Source organism: Chlorocebus sabaeus, chromosome 23 (genome assembly GCF_047675955.1).
Source record: "Chlorocebus sabaeus isolate Y175 chromosome 23, mChlSab1.0.hap1, whole genome shotgun sequence".
Lineage (NCBI taxonomy): Eukaryota > Metazoa > Chordata > Mammalia > Primates > Cercopithecidae > Chlorocebus > Chlorocebus sabaeus.
Genome location: NC_132926.1, coordinates 27,784,298 through 27,805,029, shown reverse-complemented (window position 1 = coordinate 27,805,029; position 20,732 = coordinate 27,784,298). Strand labels below are relative to the sequence as shown.

At 47.0% G+C, this 20,732-nt stretch overlaps 1 protein-coding gene across 1 annotated transcript in view; it reads left to right on the top strand.

The window, feature by feature from the left end:
• GALNT10 (polypeptide N-acetylgalactosaminyltransferase 10) overlaps window positions 1-18,845 on the top strand; it is a 230,470-nt gene extending 211,625 nt beyond the window's left edge. Inside the window, exons 8-12 of the mRNA XM_008015086.3 lie at window positions 1,693-1,800; window positions 7,118-7,339; window positions 10,448-10,564; window positions 13,657-13,806; window positions 14,672-18,845. Of these exons, the coding sequence (XP_008013277.1) occupies window positions 1,693-1,800; window positions 7,118-7,339; window positions 10,448-10,564; window positions 13,657-13,806; window positions 14,672-14,830 (756 nt within the window). The 3' untranslated portion in view covers window positions 14,831-18,845. The remainder of the gene's footprint in view (window positions 1-1,692; window positions 1,801-7,117; window positions 7,340-10,447; window positions 10,565-13,656; window positions 13,807-14,671) is intronic.
• Window positions 18,846-20,732: the final 1,887 nt, after the last annotated feature.

The following is a 20,732-nucleotide window of genomic DNA, read 5'->3' as shown; positions in this document are numbered from 1 at the left end:
TTCTCTCACCTGTTCCCTTGCCTTCACTTTCACCTTCTCGGTTCCACCTCAAACATCCCCTCCGAAGTGAGGCTTTCCCTGACTGGGGAGCATAAAGTAGCATCTCTCATATCCCATACATCCCCACAACAAGTCTATGCAATGGCCCTGCTTTGCCATCGCCACCTGAAACCATCTCCCATGTTAGTTACCTATGCCAGGAAAAATTACCCCGAGAATCCATCTTAACACAATACACAGTTATGATGACCGTGCTTCCCTACGCCAGGGATTTGGGAGCAGCTTGGTTTGATAGCTCCACCTTGGGTCTCACATAGGGGAAGAGTCAGGCCGTGAGCCAGGGCCGCAGTCATCTGCAGGCTTGACAGTGACCACCACCTCTGCTTCTTGCTGGTTCACTGACCTGGCTGGCAAATTAGTGCTGTGGGCAGGAGGCCTCAGCTCTCACCTCATGGACCTCTCCATAGAATGGCTTGGGTATCCTCAAACATGGCAGCTGGCTCTTCCAAAGCCAGCAGTCCCACAGAGAAAGGTGGAAGCCACGGCATCTTTCTAACCATCATTTCTGCAGTATCCTGTGGGTTACACAGGTCAGTCCTCATGTGACTCACTGGCAGGCATCTACACAGGGGCACAAATAGGAGGAGGCAGGGATTGTGAGGCTACTTCGGAGGCTGGGGTCTCGGCTGACTGATCACTGCTGTGCCCTGTGTATGCACCAGGTCTTGTGCTAAACCCTTTTACACGCAGTATCTCATCTTCCAGTCCTGCCTCCTCTGTTTCTTTACGGGAAACCGAGTCTCAGAGAAGTTAAGTACCTTGATCAAAGTCGTAAAGTGGGTAAGTGACTGAGCCGGGATTCAAACCCAGGCCTGCCAAGGACAGTCTGTGTAGGCTGGGCCCCTCAGTGGGTATGAGTCAGTATTGGCTGTACATGTTCAGATTTCCAAGTTGCTGTCAGCCCAGTGGGCAAACTCAGGAGCTCTCTGTAATGTCGGATACTCCTCCCTGGGAGAGGGACTTAAAGAGAACCATCAGATCCCGCACTGCGGCAAGACCCAGCTGCACAGCCTAGGCCGACTCAGAGGAGGCAGGGCAGGGAGGCTGATGGAACTGCTCAGGGAGACCCAGCGAGAGGCTTACAGATCCAAGAGGAAAATAAATGTGTCAGTAAATCTACGGAACCTGTGTGCCACCTTGACTACTTGTGCTGTGGCTGATGTCACTTTGTGACCACCAGGTCCTTCCCACTGATCCCCCAATGCCACCCTAGAATTCTCAACACAGCACTCCATACCTCAGACTCTGAAGTCAGCTAAAACAGGGTTTGCATTTTGGCTCCACCACTTACTCTGTGACCTTAGACACATTTCCTAGCTTCTCTGAGCCTCCGTTTCAGCATCTGTAAAATCTTACTACTTACTTCATAGGTTTTCTGATGAGACTTAAGTGTGGTTGTGCATGTGACCATCTTAGCATAGTGTGTGGCAATAGTAAGAACTCAGTGCTGTCAGCTGTTTTTACTGCTGTTATTATATTACTGTGTTTTCCCACGTCATTAGGTCTGTGATCTAGGCTTCAGTAGACAATCCAGGCTGATGCTTTTGCTGAGTGCACTAAGGGATGCTGGCCTGGAGGGATGGTGAACTGGAAGCAGAAACGTCATAATCTCTCTCCCTTCTTGCCGTGCAGGTGTGGATGTGTGGGGGCCGCATGGAGGACATCCCCTGCTCCAGGGTGGGCCATATCTACAGGAAGTATGTGCCCTACAAGGTCCCGGCCGGAGTCAGCCTGGCCCGGGTAAGGTGGTGGCTTTCCTGGGGGAGGGGGGAAGGGGTTGGCCTAGGACCACCAGCTGCACTGAGTCACCCTGGGGCCCTAGACTGTGTTATGTGATCTCTGGGTTTGAGGATGTGCCCCCATTCTCCAGGTGAAATCCAATTTAAAAGAACTCCCTTAAATCCCTACTTAACCATTCATTGGCTGTGTGACCTGGGGAGGGTTGCTTAACTCCTCTGAACCTGTGTTTCCTCCTTTGTTTAAAGAGAACTAATTATTTCCAACTCTCAGCATTGCCAGAATTAAGGAGGTGATACTGTTTCCCAAAGTGTGACAGAGGGGATAATCTTAGGCGGCAAACACAGGAACGTTTTCTTGTTCATGTGTTTTAAGTTAATATGGATTCTAAATTAATGTGTATTCATGTAGCTAACCTGTAATTTCACAGATACTATTAATTAGCATACAGCTAAAGTAGGTGCAAAGTTAGACCAGAGGTGACGTAAAGAAACCTGTTAGATAAATATTAATACAGGTGGTGTGGTGTGGTGTGTTTGGGAAAGCTTGGGTATTAAGTTTCTGCAGGGGAAGTGGGGTTTATAAATGTCAGTGTCTTTCTCTTCTCCTCACCCCCTGTCCACTCTCATTGCCAAAACCTCCGCATGTCAAACTGTTTCACTGCCTTAAAATGGTTTGTATCAATCATTGCTTCAATTAAATTGGCCACTGACTGCAAATGGAAATCTGTTAGCCAGAGTTTGTTTTTGTTTTTGATATTAAATGTATTGGGAAAAAAATAAATAAATCTAGGTGACCACAAAAGAAAAATGAAGAGGAGGGAGGGTCCCCAGAGGATAGGGCGAGCCTCGGGGAGGTTTGCGGGGAAGCTGGAAAGGACCCCCCACCCTCCGCACAGCTTTGCCTCCGCGGAGCCTGTGAGCCCCGCCCCCGCCAGGACACCCCATTGCTGGCCGGGTGGGCATTAGACCGCACTGCCTCCTGTCCAGGGCGCTGCCTCCTTCTCCCTCGTCACTTGACAACCTTGACGTGTAGAATTGTGGCTCCTGGGTCCTAGAAGAGCGTTGTCCCGTGACTTACAAGGAAAGCCGAGAGGCTCAAAGGGGCCGCGCGTCTCCCCGAGCGCCATCCTTGGGTGGGAGCTGAGCTCCGGGAGGTGTCAGGGGCCGCGTGGAGGGAAAGGAGAGCCGGCAGTGCCCTCCAGTGGTAGCAGAACGTAACGACGCCCTCACCAGCCATCCGCGCTGCCCACAGCCCCATCCGACGCCGGGGTGGGTTCTGGGTTCAGCCCCTTGAAGCAGGAATCGCGTTCTTCTGAAAGGCCATTTGGCGATCCGTGAGGAAGGTGCCAGGTGGGAAAAGAGCGCACTCTGTCTCGGTACGCCCAAGACTGCGACTCTTCCGGCTACAAGGGACCATAGGGACACTCCAACTCCAGACCAGGAGCAACCCTAAAATATTCTTTTCCTCTGCACAGCTGTTATTGATAAGGCTCACCTAAAAATAAAAATAGCCGGGCGCAGTGGTGTGTGCCTGTAGTCCCAGGTACTCAGGAGGCTGAGGTGGGAAGACCGCTTGGGCCAGGGAGGTCGAGGCTGCAGTGAGCTGTGTGTGCCACTGCACTCCAGCCTGGGTGACAAAGCGAGACCATGTCTCAAAGAAAGTTTGCTGTTGTTGTTGCTGCTGTTGTTTTTTTTAAAAAGGCCCACCTGATGAAGAGACACTACCGCTTCCTGCTTGTTATAGAACCATTATTATAGATTAATTCAGTGGATAAGAGCTAACTGTAGTAACGCTTATAAAAATTCCCTTCGAGCCAGGCATGCAAAACATTTTACTTATCTCACTTAATTCTCATTGTTTTTAACGGATGGGGAACATGAAACATGTGATGCTGGCGATGGAAACGTTAAGCAACTAGAGCCAGAATTCAAACCCGTGTAGGTCTGACAGGTACCTGGCACATAGCAATTGTTCCTTAAACAGTGACTGCTATTATTAGTGTTAGCATCATTAACAATAAAGACTGGAACGTGTATTTAAAAGTCTTAGCTAAATTCTGTCTTTAGGCATTTTAACATATTTCTCTTTTAGCTGTCTGTACTGAAGCCGCGTCCTGTGTTTGGCTTTAAACCACTTAACAATCTGATTGGTGACCCATGGCTTCTTCCCCAGGGACTCTGTGATCCATCTGGTCTGATTATGTGTAGGTTTACAGAACCACAGAGATGCTGGATCAGGGGTGGCCTTTTAGTATGGTGACTAACAACCCTCAATTACTTGCAGACCACATTTAAAATGTTTGTTCAGTGGGCCGGCGTGGTGGCTCACGCCTGTAATCCCAGCAGTTTGGGAGGCCAAGGCGGGCGGATCACCTGAGGTCAGGAGTTCAAGACCACCCTGGTCAATATGACAAAACCCCAGCTCTACTAAAAATATGAAAATTAGCCAGGCATGGTGGTGTGCGCCTGTAATCCAGGCTACTGGAGAGGCTGAGGCAGGAGAATGGCTTGAACCCGGGAGGCGGAAGTTGCAGTGAGCCGAGACCATGCCACTGCACTCCAGCCTGAGTGACAGAGCAAGACTCTGTCTTGGGGAAAAAAAAAAAAAAAGGTGCTCAGTGTTTTAATAGCCACATCCTAAGCCTTCTAGAGCATCGTCCCCTAGATGATCATTTTGATAGATTTGAGAGTTGTCCTAATAGCTCTGAAAGAGCCAGATAGAGAGAGAAACTGAGATTGCACGACTCCGAAAGGACAAACAACCAGACAACCTTGACTCCGGAAGGACAAACAGCCAGACAGCCTTAAGGTAGAAGCAGTTCAGGAAGGATGAGCAGTCCACCAGCTTGCCTGCCTCAGGGACAAGTAGCCAGTCTTATATTGTTTACTAAACTTGCTGAAATCTTTCTAATCTTTACCTCTGGAAAAAGGATCTTAGGGAAGGCAGTAACAGAAACTACTCAAACTTGGTGAAACAAAAATGGAGACTTACTCCAAGGATCCAGGCAAATCTCTATAATCCAAGCACAAGAAGTACAGTTGGGCCTCAGACGGGACTGGGCCTCGGAAGCAGGAAGGTGTTGAGAGTAGGGGTATGAGGAGCCCGAAGCCCACTAAAATCCCAAGGTCCTTTTTCTGTCTCTAACAAGGGGAGATGTGAGAGAAATAAGTGTAAAGTCATTTCCTTTGGCACAAACAGTGAACTGTAGCAAAAAAAATTTCAAAATCTGGGAGAAAGAGCTTTTCAAGCTATGTTTGGAAGATACAATTATGCAATATAAATTAAAATGGTAATTATAATAAGAATTAAAATATGATGTTATTCAGTCCTTTAAGAATCATTCTTAACCAGTCTGGCCATAGTCAGAGTGGCCGGATGTGCTTTCAGTTGGAGTGAAACTACAGCAGTTCCTCATTACCCCTGGGACTCAGACAGTGAGCTAAAAGAGCCTGGTGGGCATACTGGAAAAAGCAGAGGAAATATTGTGTTTTAGAGTGTTCATGTATACAGTCTCTGTTAGGCCTTCAACTTCCTCTAGCACAGTTTTAAATTAAACACAGCCTTTTCTGTGCAGGGGCCTGGTGGGAATAAACAGTTCCTGAGCTGTTTTCTAACCCACTGTGGACTCTTCAGCACTCAGGAAGAACTAGGTAGCAACAAGGAAATTCAGCTGTTTCCTGGTCCCCACCTCAGAGCCAGCAAAATGGGGGAGCTGGTGAATTTTGTCTCCAGTGCGGGGGCCTCCCTCATGTTGGCTTCCTTCTCCGTTACTCAAGAGTCAGCAACCTGTTTTTGTATGGCCTGTGAGCTAAGAATGGTTTTTACATTTTTAAATCATTAGAGGGAACGGGAATCGAAAGAAGAAGAATATTTTGTGATACATGAAAATCAAATTTCAGTATCCATAAGTTTTATTGGAACCCAGCCACACCATTTATATGGTGTCTATGGCTGCTTTATAGCTACATCAGAGGTGAGACCATATGGTCTGCAAAGCCTAAGTATTTACTATTCGGCTCTTTATAGAAGACATTTAAACATTTGGGATCCCTGCCTGACCTGCTCCTAGAGCAGTCCTTCACACTGAGGTACAAATGACTGATAACAGCTTCAAGTGCTAACTCCCCTTTACCTTTCAGAGGAAATTTTACATTGCAATAGGGAAAAAACTGAAAGCTGAAGAGTTAAAATTGGGAGGGGGGACAACAGCCAGGGGTTGACTAAAGATGTTTTGGAGCAGAGAATTTCCCCTGAACCCTGAAGTTTTGCTCTCAGATGTATCACATATCAGAAATTCTCACTGGGTGGGGTCTACACTGCAGATGGAATCAGGAATTTTCATCACATACATAAGAATTCCCTCTTCCTCTGTCCCCAAGTCTACTCACAAACAGTTTCCTCACCTGCTGCCTCTGCTTGCCAATTATGTGGCTGTCATTTTTTAAAACTGATTATCTTTATGCTTCATGATGAAAGTAGCAGCAACCTTTGCACCTCAAAGGATTATTAGAAATTCCCACTTCCAGACCTTTTGGTTTCAAATTATCATTTGCCTTTATCACATAACTTGGTCAAAACTCTTAGTCAAAAATGACAAAAAGCCAAATCAAATTGGCTTAGCGAAGAGAGAATATACAGGCTCCTGTAACTGGAAAGTCTGAGGTAGCTCTAGCTTCAGACATGGCTGGATTCTGGTGTTAAAAGGCGGAATGCATTCCTGGATCCAGCCCTCCGCTCTGCTTCATTCTGGGTTGATTTCATCCTTGGACAGGCTCTCCTTGTGTAGAGGCCATATGGCCCAAGAGCTCTGGCTGTCATCCTGTCTTACCCAGCAATCCAAGCAGAAACAGAGCGATTCTTCCAATGGTTCCTGCAAAAATCCCAAGGCTGATGCCTGTTGATTGTGATTGGCGGGGTTCAGGGAATGGGTCTGCTGTTTGACCAGCCCCTGCACCAGGGGCGCCTGTATTCACATTAGCCAGGCTGGGTCCATGCCTTTCCTCCTGCCATATGAGCTGACAGGGAGACAGGGTGGCTGCCCAGAGGAAAAATCAGTAGGAGCTATCACTAGAAGAGGGGACGGAAGATGGGCAGGCAAAACAACAGCAGCCTATGGGCCAACTCTAAGCTGTGAAACCCTTAAAACATGCAGAATGATACATAGAAATACAAAGGCCTAAACTCATGGTGGGGCTGGGATTTCTGATGCAACATAAAATAAGAAGGGTTGACCTCAACCTGCCAGGACCCTTTCACCCCACTGCCTGGCTTTGGCTTCTTGGAGAGACTGACCCCCCCACTGCCTCTTGCCCCACAGAACCTTAAGCGGGTGGCTGAAGTGTGGATGGACGAGTACGCCGAGTACATTTACCAGCGCCGGCCTGAATACCGCCACCTCTCCGCTGGGGACGTCGCCGCCCAGAAAAAGCTCCGCAGCTCCCTTAACTGCAAAAGTTTCAAGTGGTTTATGACGAAGATAGCCTGGGACCTGCCCAAATTCTACCCACCCGTGGAGCCCCCGGCTGCAGCTTGGGGGGAGGTGAGCCTGGAGAGCAGGGCTTGCTCCATAATTTGCTGGGTGTGTAAAATGCAAATGCAGACCCCATGTTCAAAAGGCAGAAAGTTAGTGCAGGGAGGAAAGGCACGAATATAAAACTGTTTCCTTTCTTTCCTGGTCTCTCTCTAGCCTTGTCATGGTATATTTTTACTTGCTAGTTAGTGTTCTCAGTGTAGAAAAATTAAAACTTTAAGTTATTAGCATGAATTTTACCTTTCATCTTTATATTATGCAGTGACAATTTAAAATGCAAATTAACAGCATGTAACTCATGTTCAGAATGAGTGAAATGACATGATCTGTATTTCCCACCTGCTGCAAGCATAAGTATTTCTCACCAGAACAGTCTAAACATGGCACAAAACTAACTCAGCTTGTTTTTACTTCACTTCTTGATAATGTGCATGTTCTTCCAATACTCTCTACCTTCCATTTACTGATGAGTAAGGAAAGGCTGGAATGTAAAGGAACTAAGGAGCCAGGTGCAGTGGCTCATGCCTGTAATCCTAGCACTTTGGGAGGCCAAGGCCAGAGGATGACTTAAGCTCAGGAGTTTGAAAACAACATTTTCCTATGGGAATCATAGGAAGACCCTGTCTCTACAAAAAAAAAAAAAAAAAAAAATTAGCCAGGCATGGTGGTACGTGCATGTAGTTGCAGCAACTTGGGAGGCTGAGGCAGGAGAACTGCTTGAGCCCAGGAGGTCAAAGCTCTAATGAGTTGTGCTCCTGCCACTGCACTCCAGCCTGGTGACAGAGCAAGAGCCTGCCTCAAAAAAGAAAAGGAACTAGGGTTGCCCTATCTTTCCCTTTCCTACGTAAGTTCTTGGCTAACACGGGGCAGTAACGCAAGTAAGAAAGGACATGACAGGACTTGTTGGTCATTCCTGCTTCTTAGGATGCCGTTGCCCTTCTTAGCACACCCAGAGTGAGTTCTGGTTTGAAGGGAAAGCAGGGCCTCTGGGACCCCCAGCGCCCTCACTTACTCAGTGTCTTCACACATGCTGCATGCAGACAGGGCAGAGAAGAACAGCGTGCTTCTCTATAATGTACACGCTCCACTGTTCCATCAGATTTCACTTACAAAACAGTTCAAAGATAAAATTATTCAGAATTTCAAGACAGCAGCAGCAGGGCTTTAAATCAAGCCAGGCCCTCCTGAGCGTGGGGCCCTGTGAACATGGGCCATGGCGCGGCCCATGAGGCCCATGCTGGCCGAGGCAGACCAGTCTTCACAGGCAGACGAGCATGCCATCATGGGATCCTGGGTCTCCGGGCTGAGAGGAGCTACCCATTCATAGATGGATAGGTTGGAGCTTGGAAAAGGAGAGCATAAGAGTTGGGGCTCTTTCAGAAGACCAATTTAAAGTAAAAAAAAAAAAAATGGGGGGAATATATTGTGTTTGACTCACATAGAAGCCTGGGGTAGCTATGGCTTAAGACAACCTGGATCCAGGGCCTCAAATGATGTCAGTCTCTTTTTCTCCTGCTGAACTCAGCTTCCTTTTGTGTTGGTCTCACACCGAAGGTATCAGAATGGCTTCCAGAAGCTTCAGGCTGACCAACCCCTACTGCTTGGCCAACCCAGCAGAAAGTATACATGTCTTTCCCAGTATACCAGTGAAGGTGCAGGAATCAAGTCTTATTCTTGGATCCTGCACCCATCACTGGGGCCATCAGGGAAGAGGGAAAGCAAGGGTAGGATGGACACTACGGCTGGCCACAGGGTGCATGAGGAGCAGTAGCCCCATGGAAAGTCGGGGTGGTGTTACCAGAGGCAAGGGGAGAGACATGGTGGGCCGGCAGGAACACCAGGTGTGATTTGCTCAAATTCACACGGCAAATCACAGAGCCCTGCCTGGCTCAGCTGCCTGACTAGCCTACCCCAACATCACCACCACTTTCCAGGAGCACTGCTGTGTGGACTTCCCTCATGAGGCTCTTTGGCTCTTTACCGGTTCGTGTTAGTTCAAGTCCTCCAAGAAGCATATGCCACGGTGGGATTAGACACACAAGAGATTTATGGTTAAAACACTTGAGAGGAAAAACGAAGACGCCTGGGGAGACTAGGAAAGCCACAAGACCAAGACACTGATCTGACCTCTGCGAAGGCACGAGGGAAGGAAGGACGGCTGGGGTAGGAAGAGTCCAGACTGCAGTAAAGCTGTAAGAAAGCTTTGACCAGGTTAATGAAGAGTCCCCAAGCCAAATCACCAGCCAGAGGAGTTCAGCATCTCACAAGAGTGGGTCTGCCTCACTCATTGGCTGGGATCCATCCATGGGTGGACACAGTGGTGGATTCAGAATACAGGATCTGGGTGCAATGAGACGCCCTGCAACAGGAAATTGGGTGGTACATTTTCATAGCCACCACAGCCCCCTACCCCTCAGACAAAGTAGGATTGATATCTGTAAGGTAGGAACTATATGATGACACTATGCACCTAGCACAACAGCCTGCCCATAGTAAGTGCCCAGTCGGTATTTGTTGGCTAAGCAAGTGAGCAGCCTAGGGCTTCAGACTCCTAGCCCAGTGCTCTTGCCATCACACCCATCTTCATGGTTGAAGGGTAGGAGGCAACTATTGTTCTTTGGATCTCAGCAGGGGGTGAGGGGGCCTCCTGCCACCTCTTGCCATTCACCTGCCCTAAGGGACAGAGAGAGTCCATGACATACAGCAAAGGTTTCGTGTCCTTTTCTAGGATCTTTCAAGGTATAGTCCCCGGACCACCAGAACCTGGATCACCTGAAATGGGGGTAAAATCCGGTTCCTGGATCTGTTGGTTCAATTTCTCCAGGAGTGGGGCCAGGGAGTCCTTTACCAACTCCTCGCCTCCAGTCCCCTACCACTAACCCGAGACTCTGCATGCTCTAAACGCAGCAGTGCTTTGAGGATTACACTCTGTGGACTGAGTCTTCCTTTATCGAGAGGTTCGAGGTACTTCCGACAGCCCAGGGCAAGCTTTATCAAGACGATTTCGAACTTAATCCAGCTAATGTCTCCCCCTTGGTTTCCCCTTTCGCCTGGCAGGGACCCGGTGGGCACCTTGAGGCACCTTAGTGGTCCACTTCTTCCCTTTTTCCCTTTCAGATCCGAAATGTGGGCACAGGGCTGTGCGCAGACACAAAACACGGGGCCTTGGGCTCCCCACTGAGGCTAGAGGGCTGCGTCCGGGGCCGCGGGGAAGCCGCCTGGAACAACATGCAGGTAAGGGCCGCCCCTTGGGGACTGGCAGCCAGGTTTTCTGAAACGTCTGCCCCCTGGGGTGCTGACGTGACCAGCTGGGAGGGAGAGGCATGGGTCAGTGATAAGTGACAAGAGTCAGCCCCGGGGATGAGTTTTAAGATCCTCCTGAACACCCTGGAAAGGGGACCCTTCACATTGCAATAAAACCATCAGTCTGGACCATTTTGGTTACAAATGATGGATGCTCAGCCCAAATGGTCTTCCACAAAAAGAGGTTATTGTCTCATGTCACTGAAAAGCCTTGATTATGTTGCTGGATCTCTCAAGAGAGTGCTTCCCTCTCTGCAGGCCTCATTCTCACCTGGCTCTTCCTATACAAAGGCAGGTGTGGCCATCAGCAGCCCCGTGGATAGGCATGCCCCTTCCAAGAGTTCCGGAAAAACCCCGGGGCTCCCACGAATTGTGTCCCTGAGCTGATTATGCAGGAGGTGAGGAAGCCCTCATACTGATGAGGACAGAGCCATCATTTTTGGGAGGTGATGGGTATGTTCATTACCTTGACTCCTGGAGCCTCAGGGCATGGTCAGCCTCACCTGCTGGCTGGGTGGGATGCAGAGGGTGAGCCAGCCTGCAGGAAGAGCCACTGCTCAAAGTGGGCTCATGCCTGAAATCCCAACAGTGCGGGAAGCTTAGGAGAGGCTTGCTTGAAGCCAGGTGTTCGAGGTTACAGTGATTGTGCCATGCACTCCAGCCTGGGTGGAGTGACCTTGGGTTAAACAATTATTTTTTAGATATAACAGCAAAAACACAATCCATAAAAGAAAAAAATTGATAAACTGGACTAATTCAAAATGAATAAAAAGCAAGCCACAGATGGGAAGAAAATGTTTGTAAAGCATATAGCTGATAAAGGACTTGTATCTAGAATATATGAATGAAAAGACTTGTATCAGCTCAAACTCTCAAAACTCAATAATTTTTTTAAATTTTAAAGTGGGCAGGCCGGGCGTGGTGGCTCACACCTGTAATCCCAGCACTTTGGGAGGCCGAGGTGGATGGATCACAAGGTCAGGAGATCAAGACTATCCTGGCTAACACAGTGAAACCCCGTCTCTACTAAAAATACAAAAAATTAGCCGGGCATGGTGGCAGGCATCTGTAGTCCCAGCTACTCGGGAGGCTGAGGCAGGAGAATGGCATGAACCTGAGAGGCGGAGCTTGCAGTGAGCCGAGATCGCACCACTGCACTCCAGCCTGGGCAACAGAGCGAGACTCTGTCTCAAAAATAAATAAATAAATAATAAAGTGGGCAGACACTTTACCAAAAAAAGTATATGAGTGGCAAATAAACATATTTAATAGAGAAATAGAAATTGCAATTACAAGGAAATTCCAGCACACACCTATTAAAAAGACTGACCATACCGAAGATTGGCAAAGATGTGGATGAACTGGACCTGTATGCTGCTGGTGGGAGAGTAAATGGCACAGCCACTTTGGGAAACTGTGGCAGTTTCTTAGAAAGTTGACCATTGAACCAGTCATTCCACTCCTAGGTATTTATCCAAGAGAAAGAAAACATATGTCCATACAAAGACTTGTACACAAATGTTCATAGCAGCTTTATTTTAATAGCCAAAAACTGGAAACCACCAAGATGTCCCATAACAAGGAACTGAAGTGCAAATTCAGCAATAATAAGCAATGAATTACTGACAAATGCTGTTAGGACATAGATGATTCTCAACAAAATTATGTTGAGTGAAAGAAATGAGACAAAAGAGAATACATACTGTATGATTCCTTTATAGAAAATTCTAGAAATTGCAAACTAATCTCTAGAAACAGAAAGCAGATCAGTGGCTGCCCTAAGGGCATGGGGGTTGGTGGGGACAGGAGGAGGAGATTACAGAGGAGCATGAGGATACTTTTGCGGGGTGATGGGTATGTTCATTACCTTGACTATGACGATGGTTTCTCAGTGTAAACGTATGTCAAGATGTATCAAATTGTACACTTTAAATGTGTGCAGTTTATTGTATGCCAGTTATTATTCAGTAAAGCTACCGAAAAGAAACAAAGTTATCAACCAAATGGATCATGACTCAAACAGACTAACTGTGAAAAGAAATTGATAAGAATCCTAAGCGGGCACAGTGGCTCACGCCTATAACCCCAGCACTTTGGGAGGCCAAGGTTGGTGGATCACCTGAGGTTAGGAGTTTAAGACTAGCGTGACCAACATGGTGAAACCCCTTCTCTACTAAAAATACAAAATTAGCCAGGTGTGGCGGCACACACCTGTAATCCCAGCTACTTGGGAAGCTGAGGCAGGAGAATTGGTTGAACCCAGGAGGTGGAGTTTGCAGTGAGCCAAGATTGCACTATTGCACTCCAGCATGGGCGACAAGAGCGAAACTCTGTCTCAAAAAAAAAAGAATCCCAAGAACACTTGAACTATGGATATTTGATGACATTTTGGACTTTGTAGTAACTACTTTTAGGTGTTATAATGGCACTTACTGAAGTGTTTATACCTGACATGATACGATAGCTGAGATTTGCTTCAAAATAATGTGAGTGTAACGATAGGGGTGGAAGTAGAGCTGCAACAACATTAGCCTTGAGTTGGTAACTTACTTTTTTTTTTTTTTTTTTTTTTTTTTTTGAGACAGAGTCTCACTCTGTCCCCCATGCTGGAGTGAAGTGGTGAAATCTCAGCTCACTGAAACCTCTGCCTCCTGGGCTCAAGTGATTCTCATGCCTCAGCCTCCCGAGTAGATGGGATTACGAGCACACGCCACCACACTCAGCTAATTTTTCTATTTTTAGTAGAGACAGGGTTTCACCACATTAGCCAGGCTGCTCTCAAGCTCCTGGCCTCAAAGTGATCCACCCATCTTGGCCTCCCAAACTGCTGGTATTACAGGTGTGAGCCACCACACCCAGCCAAGTTAGTAACTTTTAAAGCTAGGTGGTTAGAATAGGAGTCACAGTTAATATATTATTTTTTGGACCTCTGAGTTTGAATTTTTCCATAATTTAAAAAAAAATGGAGAAAAAAAGGAAGTCCTTGGCTTTGCTGTCCTTATTTATGATACCCCTGTGCACAGGTATTCACCTTCACCTGGAGAGAGGACATCCGGCCTGGAGACCCCCAGCATACGAAGAAGTTCTGCTTTGATGCCATCTCCCACACCAGCCCTGTCACGCTCTACGACTGCCACAGCATGAAGGGCAACCAGCTGTGGAAATACCGCAAAGTAAGACGGGATGTGCGGGGAGCAGGGCACCTGCTTGATATTTTTTAAGGCCATATAGTGCCTCAGCCCTTCTTTCAACAGAGTCCATCCACTTACTCATTTGTGCCACAAACCTACCATGCTGGATTTTGCAGTCATTCAAGAGTAGTCAGAAATCTAGACGTCACTGTGAAATCCCCAAGTCTTAAATGTTGGTAACTGATTCCATTTAAAAAAGAAAAGCATGGCCAGGCACAGTGGCTCATGCCTGTAATCCCAGCACTTTGGGAGGCCGAGGTGGGTGGATCACCTGAGGTCAGGAGTTTGAGACTAGCCTGGCCAACATGGTGAAACCCTGTCCCTACTAAAAATACAAAAATCAGCCAGGCGTGGTGGCTCATGCCTGTACTCCCAACTACTCAGGAGGCTGAAGCAGGAGAATCACTTGAATCTGGGAGGCGGAGGTTGCAGTGAGCCAAGATTGTACCACTGCACTCCAGCCTGGGTGACAGGGCGAGAACCTGTCTCAAAAAAAAAAAAAGAAAAGAAAAAGATAAAAGGGCATACACATACACACACACACACACACACACACACACGAGGACCAGTGAGATTTGACAGGACGTGGGCAGTGTCTAGGTCCCAGGCCTGGAAGCAGCATGCATCATTTCTGGTCACATCCCAGCGGGCAGAACCCAGTCCCATGGCAACACCAGCTGCCAGGGAGGCTGGGCAGCATCTGGTTGTGTGCTCAGGAGGAAAACCAACAGGTGTATGAACAGCTAGTCAGTCACTTCTTCACTTTCTCATTGCTGGTATTGTTGCTGTGGTTTGACTGGTCACATGTCTCCAGTGCTGTCTGGCTTATTACCTCCATGTTTTATAGGACAAGACCCTGTACCACCCTGTCAGTGGCAGCTGCATGGACTGCAGTGAAAGTGACCATAGGATCTTCATGAACACCTGCAACCCATCCTCTCTCACCCAGCAGTGGCTGTTTGAACACACCAACTCAACAGTCTTGGAAAAATTCAATAGGAACTGAGCCCTCGTGTCCCCTTGGCAGGCCCCCGCCCAGGGTCTGGCACTCACTGCAGCCTTCCTCTTTCAAGGGAGGCAGGGCCTCTGTGGGCACTGGGTGTAAAAGGTGCTGGCCAAATGGTTCAGGGTGAAGAGGGCTCTTGATTCAGGGCCTGGGGTCTGCTGGTCCTTGAACCCCTGAGTTGTGGGGGTAGGGTGGAGAGCATATCCCACAAGAGGCCCCACAGGGAGCAGAGCCTGCTTTAATCCCTGCTGGCATCACAGAAAAGCAACAGGGCCTTTTCAACTTTGTCACTATGTCCCCTTGAGCATTATGTGGGAGAATACCAAGGTAGCCTAGGCCACCCAAAAGTGAGTCCTGCAAGGTTGCCCAGCCCTCAGATGGCTCTCCTACATGATGGTGCTTTAGAAAGAAATGTAAAATTGGCCTGTTTGGGGCAGCTTTTAGTACCGATGTCACTCATCTGCCGCAGAAGGGAAAGAAGTCCTCTTGGGGCATTTTAGTTTCTGCTGTCCTTGGGGGGGACACTGCAGTGACTGCCCAGTTTCTGTTCTCTGTCACAGCCCCAGGTGATTTGGTCTGGTCAAAGGCCATACTTAGGGTCTTAAGAGTGTTCAATACTGAATGCTGATCAGCTGCCAGGTGAGGAGTCAGAAGAGGGACCCCCCAGACATTTCTCTGCAGCTATGGACATGCGGGATATCTCCCTCTGCTCTCTGGGTATTTGAAATGTCCATTTTAGCACTCTCCAGGCACAAGGACAGCCCAGCCACCAGCTTTACAGGGCAGTGTTTCAGATGGCCCTGAGCCCACGGAAAAGTCCGAGCAGACCTCCAACTAGAAAAGCTGGCTGATTTGCCCTGATCCATGCTTCCATTTCCCCGTCTCTCTTCCCCAGGCCTCAAAAGAGGAACAGAGGTGCTGCAAGGTGCTCACCTCACAGAGTCTGGAGGTCTCCAGGATCAACTGTGGGTAAAGTGCCTGCCTCTGACCTCATCATGGTTCTAGTTCTCATATAAAACCCCAGAATTTTTAAAGAACTCTATAATTGGATTGCAAACTAGGATGCTACACAGGATTCTGGTATCCCACATCCAATATGGATTTCTAGAATGCTGTGATTAAAGGAGCCAGCCGGGTGTAATACAGTCAAGGCAGCCCCCAGCCTAGAGACAATCTGTGAAATCCCAAGTTGGTGGTGTTGGGGAAGCAGGGGGACATGTGTCCCTCAGCTCAGCACAGGCTGTGGTACAACATGGTCCTCGTTGAAGACCTGGACCCCCGGAATCTCCCACCATCATCACAACTGTAGTCTCATTTCTGTGGAGAAAAGAACCCGATGTCCCACAGCCAGATATACACCCAGCTCCATGCTGGCCCTTCATGTTTACCTTTTGCTTTGTTAATTACATGTCAGACTCCTGGAGGGCCTCCAGACTAATAGGAAGCATTTCTGTAACCAACCTGCCGCCCACTGATTTGGAAATGGAAATCGCATTCCACTATCTATGGCTTCCACCAGCTAGCCCAGGAAATACTTGAAATCAGCATTCCAATTAGTGTTGAGTCTCTTGATTGTGTCATTTACCAATTAAATGACTGAGACCTAAGTCTGGGAACAGAGCCACAAATCTGCCTTTGAGATGCTGGCGGATCTCAAGGCCATCAATTATTGGGGGAGGGAGGGACAGACACTCCCAATCATCCACCAGTCAGACCGAATGTGTAGCTGGCAAGGAATTACTTCCACTTCTGGCCCAGCACAAGCCCTGCTCTGGCCGTCTGTCTGCAAGAGAGGTGGCCCCTCTGCTTGCAGCGCTTACGTGTTGATCCCAGTGTCCTTTTCCAAATAAGTGCTGTAGCTTTAGAAGTGGCCCTCTATAGAAATCAAAAGATGAGGCCCCTTCTAGAATCTAGGATAACAAGAGTGTTGGCAGTTTGAGGAGTTGAATTGAGATTCATCATCAAAGAGCAATGCAGTGTCATTAAAATAAAAACTGTGCCTTTTAAAAAGAAAAATGCAAATATACAGCAAATCCCTAAACTTGAACCATTTCCTAGTGCCTTGCTAGACAAACATAAAGGGGCAGGGTTTTGGGGAGGGGAACATTTCTGGTGGCATGTGCAGTTCCTACTGGATGAGCGTGTGTTTCTTAGTGTCTGATTTCAAGCAGGAGATGTTGGGCCTGGAGCAACATCTGAGACTGAGATGTCCCCCAAGGATGAGAGGCCAGATTTATTCCAGTCAGTGCAAGTCACACTCCAAACTAAAGGCTGGGCAGTGCGTTTAGTCTGTGGCCTAGAAGGCCTCATCGGCCCCTGAGAGGAGGCCTTGCATTACCTCACTGGGACCTGTTTGGGGGCCATCCCTGCAGTCCACCCTCTGAACCCCAGCATGTTTGTCCTGTTTTTCACCATTGGGTTAAGGGGTGCCAAGCACTAGCTAGACTTCCACATAGTCTCGCCCCAAGTGGGCGGCAGTGTTCCTGGCATGACCAGGATTCCTGTGAAAGCAGGAGCGGCAGCAAGCCGTCCCGGGCCTGCCTTTCCATCCTTTGGTTCTCCTTTCCAGTCTGGGTTCACACCCTGAAAAGGGATCGGTGTGTCCTCTGAGCACTCTGGCATTTGTCATTGCTGAGTCCACATCAGTAGGTCCTGGGACTTGACAAAGTATGCAGGAGGGGAAGGAAGGACAGAACTTGACTGTCTCCGTTTGATGGACCAACTGATCAATTGCCAGTACTAAGCCTCTCATTGTTATGGCTTCCTTTCTGAAAACCGCCTGACTCAAGGATTCAGGTTTCCGCTCATATCCCCAGCTGATACTCAATAGAACTCAGCCAGGAGCGTATAGAGATGCTGACAGTCAGGTGATGGGTGAGACTGTGGGTCCCTTTTCCTCTAAAGCCTTTACTCTGAAGATAAGGTCACAAAATAGGGTGTGACTTGAAAGTATCGTGACCATGTGGCCCACCAGCAGCCTTTCCAAAGGGGAACTCCAGAAACATTTCATAATGCAGACAGCACGGTTGCTTTAAGAACAAGGTCTTTGGAGGTGGCTAACCTTGCAGGCATGTGTGTGAAAAGCCATCCCATCTTCTGCCTCCAGTTGGAGCTTTCAGCTTTTAAAACAATCAGAAACTATTGATTCTTCCCTTTAGGAAAAAATCGCTCAGGCAGAACGGGGTACATCCACAGGAAGAATCTGACGAGAGGATGTGACAGTCGGTCCAGGAGAGAAAGAGCGGTTTCTGTTGAAGATGTAGCAAATAGATTTCCAAAGTCTACATGACATTCACTTTTCAGACTTCCCACCAGTTGAATTTCTTTTTTTTCCGTAAGAAATAGGTGATGTCTTGGAAAACAGCTCCTTGTGTCTCTCTGTGCATCTCCATTTTCCTAGTCTCTGGAGTCTCAAAAAGAGTGGCAAAGCACTTTACAGTAATAACTGAGGAATCAGATTCCCTGCTTCAGCGATACCTAGTTTGTACAGTTGGGTGATCTTTTATAATTCCTAGGAGGTAATGCATTTTTAATGTTTTCTGAAGCTTTGTAAGTGTGAGAGAGGGACGAGAAGTGCAGTTCTGTTCTGGAATTCTTTATTGCTTTCAACAGACACTCTTTGTGAAAAATCCAATTAATATTATAGTTCAAACTTGATCTTGAGCCAAGGCCCACTGCCACCTCTGGGGTGGGAGTTGGACCTACATACCAAGTGACAAGTTCATCTTAACATCTGCTTCCAGAATGGCTTTGATTCAGCTGTGCCAGGCAACAGAACAGGGTCAGACTCCTGATCTGTTATATGTTATCAAGCCAATAACGGCTTGAAGACTAGGATCCCAAAGGGGTTGCAGGCAGGGAATATTTGGAAATTCAGACTGGAATTCCAGGCTGAAAGCTCAAGACCACCAGCCTCTCCTCCTGCCTGGAAAAATGAGCCTTTGTGAAAGACTGATTTACCACGTACAATTGTGATTGTAAACGTTGTTGAGTAAACCTCCAGACTTTCTCTAAAGTGGTCTCTGCCTTCTTCCTTCTCATGTGTCATTCTTCTTTCCATCATTCTTCACACAGACCACCCACTTCAGACTCAGGCACTCTGCTGGGTACTAAAAACTAATTGCCAGCAGCCATCATTCTAGAGTGGAAGGTCCTGATGCTTCCAGCTCCACCTGTGGTCCTATGATTGAGTCTTGGTTGGGGGCTACAGGTGACAATGAACGGAAGCTGCCCCCTCATGCTGTCACTCAGGGACCACCGGAAGGTGCTATGGACCATGACTTGATGAAGGCTGAATAACAGAAAGGGAAAATTCTGACCCAAGATGGCATGGTGGTGACTGACTGAGTCCAGGTTTTCAGTATGCCCACGCTCATGTTATCCTCACACAATAACACCTTACAGCTTTGCAGACAACAGGGAGAGATTCCATTTTTAAAGCCTTTTTATACCTGTTGTACCCCCCGGACTCTCAGAAGAATTCCATGAAACAAATAAGAGAAAAATATTAGCTATCATTCAGTAAAAATGTATCAAGTGCCTACTATATACCAGGCACTCTGCTAGAAATTAAAAGATTGTGCAAGGCACTTATGATCTAGTTAGAAAAATAGACATTAAACAAATGATCATTAAAATAAGTGTATAGTTAGGGACTGTGGTAAGCTCTGCAAAGGAGAAGTACATGTGAGAGTATAAGCATTTGACCTTAGCAAGAAGGTCATGGAGCATGCTGAATCAGCTAAGATCTTGTCATGATATAGCCCACTCCTGGAGTAACAGAAGAGAGTTTAATGAAGGAACTATTGCAGAAGTATGTGTAGGATTAAGGAAACAACAAAGGATGGTGAAGCACCTAAGGAATAGCAGAAATGGGAAGCTGTTACTACTCGTAAGCCTGAAAAGGCAAGAAGCAGTGGTGTTACTAGAATGCAGAGAAGGCTGTAGCCAGAAACAGGGACTTCCCAATGGGATCTGCAGTTGCAGAGAGTAAATTGCAGCTACTGCCAAAACAAGAGGAGATGGGAGGAATACATACCCTGTCCTTCCTCCTTTTCTACCTTCCAGTCATCTGCCACTCACTGCCTCCCATTGGGTAAACCCAGTAATTCAAACTCACATAAAGAAAGAAAAAGCACTGGTCAAAATAACTATATAGGTAAATATAGAAGACAGTATAGATAGGATTTTTTTTTAATAACTCATTTTTTCTCCTAGCTGATTTAAAAGGAAACTGCATAATTAAATAATTGTAAATCTATTGAAGGGCACACAATGTGCAAGGATGTAATTTATATGTCAATAAGTAACAAGAAAGAGGAGGAGGAAAGGGACAGAGCTATATAAGAGCAAAGTTGCAGTATACTATAACCTGAATCAGAAATTTTTTAATTAAGACATTAATTTTAACCCCCAGGGCAACAACTAAGAAAATAACTCAAAAATACATAGTTTTTTAAAAGAGAAGGGAATCAAAATGGTACATTAGAAAATAACACAAAAGGAAGTAGTAATGGAGGAATTGAACAAAAAGGATACGACATAAAAAAAATAGCAAAATGGCAGAAGTAAGTCCTTCCTTATTGGCAATTACATTAAATGCAAATGGATTCAACTCTCCTTATAAAAAGGCATGGATTGACAGAATGGCCCAACTGTAAGCTGTCTACAAGAGACACACTTTAGATATAAAGATACAAATAAATGGAAAATTTTAAAGTGGAAAAAGATATTCCACACAAACAGTAACCAACAAAGAGCTGCAGTGGTTATAATGGCAGGCAAAACAGACTTTAAGACAAAAATTTTTGCTAGAGATAAAGAAGGACATTTTATAATGATAAAGGGTCAAGAAAAAGATAGAAGGTATAACAACTAAAAATATATGTGCACCTAATAACAG